General features: G+C 48.2%; 1 protein-coding gene across 3 annotated transcripts in view; it reads right to left on the bottom strand.

The window, feature by feature from the left end:
- SEC31B (SEC31 homolog B, COPII coat complex component) overlaps positions 1–5,446 on the bottom strand; it is a 90,576-nt gene that overhangs the window by 33,377 nt on the left and 51,753 nt on the right. For all 3 annotated transcript variants that reach the window (XM_019502515.1, XM_019502517.1, XM_019502516.1), the window contains exons 10-11: positions 4,251–4,403; positions 1,674–1,904 (exon numbers count right to left, since the gene is read on the bottom strand). In XM_019502515.1, coding sequence (XP_019358060.1) covers positions 1,674–1,904; positions 4,251–4,403 — 384 coding nt within the window. The remainder of the gene's footprint in view (positions 1–1,673; positions 1,905–4,250; positions 4,404–5,446) is intronic.

The raw sequence follows: 5,446 nt of genomic DNA, 5'->3' as shown, positions 1-5,446 counted from the left end.
TGGACACCAGGGGAAGGTTTGCTTGTACATTGTGTGGAGGGATGTGGGTGTGTAGTTGGGGCATGTATGGATGTGATTATGGTGCGAGTGGGGTGTGTAGGGGTGGATGTGTATTGAGGGCGTGGGATTGTTGGATGTGTGTGGGTATGTTAAGGCAGTGGGGTGTGGATGCTTGTGTGAGGAGGTGTAGGTTTGTCTGTGTGGGGTATGGGTATATGTGTGGGTGTGGGATGTGTGGGGGGGTATGTGTGGGGGATGGTGGGGAGTGTGTGCATGGGTGTGGACTTTCTGTGTGGTTGGGGTGTGGGACAGCGTTGGTTGTGTGTGGGGGTATGGTGGGGAGTGTGAGGGGGTGTGGGTGGGTTGGTTGTGCCCCTGTGTGGAGCTTCCCTCCTGCCCACTCTTTGTGATGTGGCTAAGCCCAGCCCCTCTGCAGGTGTGGGGAGGGGGAAGGGAAGCAGGGCTGCCTGCCTGGCTTGCACTGCACTGTAAAGGGCAGGAAAGCAGCTGCTGCCAGCAGGCACCAAGAGATGCCGGGGGGGGGGCAGGGAACCAAGTGCATGCTGGCTCCTGATGCTGTTCCCACCCCACCTGCCTGTCTTGTGCCTGCCTGTCTTTGTGAGCAGCAAAGCTCCTAAACACACCCTCCCCTCCATCCACACATTCCCCCACCCAGTCATGCATGAGCAGGACTGAAGTGAGCTGCACGCAGAGCCCACCCTACTCCCCTCAATGCTGCAGCTTCCCCTCCCTACCTGCTGCCTGGAGAGCTGCAGCAGGGACAGGAGTCACTGGAGGTTGGGGGAGTCCAGCAGTTCCCTGGGCAGCGGCAGCAGCAGCCCAGCCCAGCCCAGAAGCTGTGCCTGCTGCCAGGGCTGGTGCCCTCCAATGGGGAAGGCTGGGAACACAGCACATTGCCCCAGGCAGGACTCAGCCCCACAAAGAGTACAGCAGGGGCAGCCACCAGCGGGGACAGATACAATTAACTGGTGGGTGCCTGTCTGCAGGCAGGATCCAACCAGATAGCAGGCTGGATTGAGCCTGCAGGCCATATTTTGCCTACCCCTGGACCAGGCTGTAACAAGTTCCTGTGCTGAACGTTGTATACAAGACTTTGCTAACCTTGACTCCTCCATCAATGCAGTACAACTTTGTTGTTCAGGAGAGTATCAAAATAACCCTCACCTACTAAAACCAAATTAACAGCACTACTACTTGCTTTTAATGCCTATCCCCTTTAAAATGACATAATAAAAAATCTTCCATGTTATATAGCCACTCTTGCAAACTGTAATGGCCTGGACCATTACTGTAGAATATTTTAGTTATACAGTAAGAACACTCTATATCACTCATAAGACAGTGTGGTCCAGTGGACAGAACAATGGACAGGAGTGAGGCAATCTATGTCCCACAACTAATCCCACTGGCTTTAAATGACAGCTGCTGAAATCCAGCCCTCTGCCCATTTTAACCCCTTATGAAAGGGATTACATGATATGGTTGCCTGGACTTGATGACCCACCCAAAGTCGTACAGCTCCATTAAATTAAAGCTCCCACTAATGTTAGTGGGAGTTCTGACTAAGGGAAGCAAGGTTTGGCCAGTCATTAAAAATAAAAAAACAAAACAGAAAAGCACACTTCTCTGGCCTTCACCAGAAGCTGTGCTACCTTCAAAAACTTCCAGATGTTCTCCTCAAACTGCAGCTTAGCCATCTGGACCTTGTGCTGGCAATAGTCAAGGAGGTTTCCCTTCTGTAGAGCCCCCTGTAGTTCTCTGGATCGAACCAAGAACTCAGTTTCTGTAGTGACTTGGCTGATGAACACCTGCCATGGGGAGATCTGTGGCATTTGTTGTGCAGGGGTCTTGGCAAGGCCAAAGGTGATCAATTTCCCCCCAAACTGAAAAGGAAAATAGTAGAGAGAATAAGTGTCTGTACATATGAAACTGAAACCACACTTTCTGCGTCCTCAGGTGCTGGTTCCAACTGCCTTGCCCAGGGCAATAGCAAGGAGTCCAAGGCTATAAACAGATGTCACATCTGTCCTGGAATAAATTCCAAAAAAGGTTATGGAATAAACTGTTAGTACTTCTTATCCCAGGACACTACAAAGTGAATCTGGATGGTTATTCCAGGATTGCATCACTGAATCAGTGGCAGAAAACATGCAGTGCATTCAGCTGCTCACTAAACCCTACTTAGAAGGGTGGTATGTATACACACCAATCATGGGATATTTCTCTTCTCAGACAAACCTGGGCACAACTTGTCCAGGGACAAATGCAACATACCTTCCTCACCCAATTATAACAAATTACAGGTGCAAACATCATACAGTCATTACCAGGATACAATTCCAGCATCAAAATCACAAGCCCTCACTACTCAAGCTCAATGCATAGCCAACTCTCTCCTTTAACTCTGGTCTCTGTACACATGCAGCCACACATATTTTGTTTTGGATGCCAGCAGCAAAGAAGAAAGTATGCTATTTGTTAAGACTATACCAAGTTAATGGCATATGTGCCACAGATATGGCACAAGCCAGGACAAGGGCAAAGGCAAGCAAGACAGCATAATGACCCTGCAGAAAAGAAGAAATGGATAAAATAAGGCTATGGGACTAGATTCTAGAAAAGGAAAGAGAAAAAGAAGAGACACAATGAAATGGGAGGAAAGGGAAATGAAAAGGAAAAAAAAAAATCAAGACGACAACACATATGCTTTCCCTACAAGAAAGCATTTCTGAGTTATTTTAGTTTCATTAAAATCAATGATTCTCAAAAAGGTTGCTATGGCCTATCAGGGTGCTATGAGACTTTTTAAGGGTGCTACAGGGTGCCATACAATACCAGCATTGATAGTGCAAACGGCTATACAATTCAGAGATTTCAAAATAGGAATCCATAGTGTGTCAAAACCATTCTGCCCTGTTGTGATCTGTAACAGGGGTGCCTCTTGGGGGTCTGTCTACTGGTGGCCCCACCTATCCGTTATGGGCCAACCACCCACCTTCTCTCCTGCCATGCCTTGTTGTTAATTGATTAACAGATGTAATTAAAGCAGGAGGCTGTCCATTTTCTGCTCCAATGCCAAGGAGCACTATCTGCGGCTCTGTTCTTCCCCTACACCGCAGCCTAAGCCTCGCAGATGGTATTTGTAAATTCCTCTTTATGTTGGGGTCTAGACCACTGTAGGCCTACCCCTTTTTCCTCTAGTTAGGCCTGTCAGTCAAAAAAACAACCCACTACTCAGGGTTTGACTTCCAGGCTCTAGCTCTCAAAAAAAACCGTCACCAGGGCTCTTGCCCCTCTCTAGCGCCGTGGTCCGTGTGCCCCAAAATGCTGTGTCCTCTCTGGTGCCGGGGTTCCTATGCTGCCGTGGGCCCCCTATGAGGCCTCCTCCTTCCCCTAATAGCCTCACCCAAACCAGCGGTCTTAAACAGCAAACAAAAACACAAGCCCCTGGGCTATAACGTAAATCCAAGCCACCTGGCTATAACATCATTCAAGCCATACCTGGGGTGCTCCAGCCCTTACCAGTATCAGAGACTGTACCTGTAGTCAGGCCTCTCCCCTTTGGTTGCTCTGGGAGAGCTCCTTCCCCCTTGGCTGCTGGCAGGGAACTGCCATCCTGGCCTTAGCCCTGGGGTTTATATGTGAGCCGGGCCCTGCCCCTTCCAGTCACCTTACCGGCTGGCAGGGCTTGAGCCTTAACCCCTACTTGACCGGCCAGCTGTGACTGGAAGGGTCTGGACTTAAAGGGGTCACCCTGTCTCTTAGTAACAGGGTTAGGGTTCCCTGTTACAGGTCTCTGCATCCTTTGTAACAAAAGGATTGCTCCAGTATTTAGTCACAGTCAAAAAACAAGTGAAAACTAAGAGCCAGCATTTTCCATGGGGTGCCCTGAGTCTAACAAGGAGTGCCTTTTGTTTAACAAGACTGAGAACCACTGCATTACATCCTAGTCAAGAAGAAAGTTAAGTAAAAGAGGAGTGAAACATCAGTTCCCTTCCCTCCTCACACAATAAATTCTATTAGGTCCTGTTTGCTGATCCAGAAATGAGTGTTGTTGGTAAGAAATTGGAGCACCAAGGCAAAGGGAATCCATTCAATGCCTTCACCTAGTATGAAAATAGGGAGCATCACAAAAACTAAATGATCTCCTAGTGAGGAAACAGGATCACCTCAGACATGAAAAGTGCCCTCTCATTTGTTTTCTCAGTAAGGACACTCCATGTACTTACTGCAAATGAGGCCCCAACAGGCCTGCGAATCCATTTGGGGGGTTTCTTCAATGGAGGGATCAAGGTAGTCTGAGCCACCTGCTCTGGCACCTGCAGAGGAGGAAGGGTCTGTCCTGTGCCGAAGGGGTCCAGGTTATTAAAGGAAGAGGAGATCTGAAATCAGAAGTGGGAAAAAATAATTAAGTTTCACTCTGCAGGGAGTATGACCATTAATCTACAGCCTAGTAATTAGGTAACCAGCTAGTTATTCTTAACAGTGAAAAAACAAGATGCTAAGTTCTCCACAACTGCCATACCATATCCCCACAAGACAGAAGAGTATATATGGAAACAGAGACTTTATAGGAAATAATTATTTGTGCCCTGGCAGATTTTCAAGTAGATGTTCCCTACTGAGATAAAAATTTCTCACAAGAAGCTGTCTTACCCAGTGTCCCACTCCTAGATACTGAACTACCTCATTTATGGAAGACAATGGTGGCATCTGCTCATAAAATGTCTAGCTTATTTTAATTTAGCTGATGGCTGAATGCCAAGCAGCTGTTAATTGCTAGGCTCTTTCAAAACAGTTATTTTTACAGGGCTTGGAGTCAAACTTTCTATAAACTGGTAACCCAATATTGTCTCAAGATTTTCACCTAGATGAGGACACAGTTTAGGTTCCTCAAAAGTGGTTTTTGATCTGCATTTCTTAGAGCGTTGTGGGTACTGGATGTGCAGTTGCTGTGGCAAACACCGTAACAGGGCAAAAGTCTGGAGCCCTGTTACAGTCCAGAGAACCTCACTGCGAGATTTATCAGGTGGTGGAGGACTGGCAGCACAGCAGTGCAAGTAGAAATGCTGATGTTGAGGCAGATGTGGAATTCTGTGCCTGGCACACAGAGGGGCAGGTCATGAGACCTCGAAGCCATCTCCTACAGGCCTGGAGAAGCCAGACCTGAAGATAATGCAGTGCTGGCTCAGAGGGAGTTTCCCCGGACAGGGGAAAGAACAAGCCAGGGAGAGTTTGTGCAAACTGTGTGGAGGTGTGGGATTGATGAATGGAGCAGGACTAGCAGACCAGAGATGGAGAGGAACTGAAGGAGGATGCCGAGGGCCTGCAAATGATCTGCTGGCTGGGAAGTTGGCTCCGTGGTCGGACCCAGAGGGTGGTAATAGACAGAAGTCAATTGTCATGGTGCCCTGTGACCAGTGGG

The sequence above is a fragment of the Gavialis gangeticus genome, unplaced genomic scaffold, assembly GCF_001723915.1.
Source record: "Gavialis gangeticus isolate Ggan-Ray unplaced genomic scaffold, GavGan_comp1, whole genome shotgun sequence".
Classification (NCBI taxonomy): Eukaryota; Metazoa; Chordata; order Crocodylia; family Gavialidae; genus Gavialis; species Gavialis gangeticus.
Note: the sequence above shows the minus strand (reverse complement) of the source record. Positions and strands in the feature narration are given on the sequence as shown.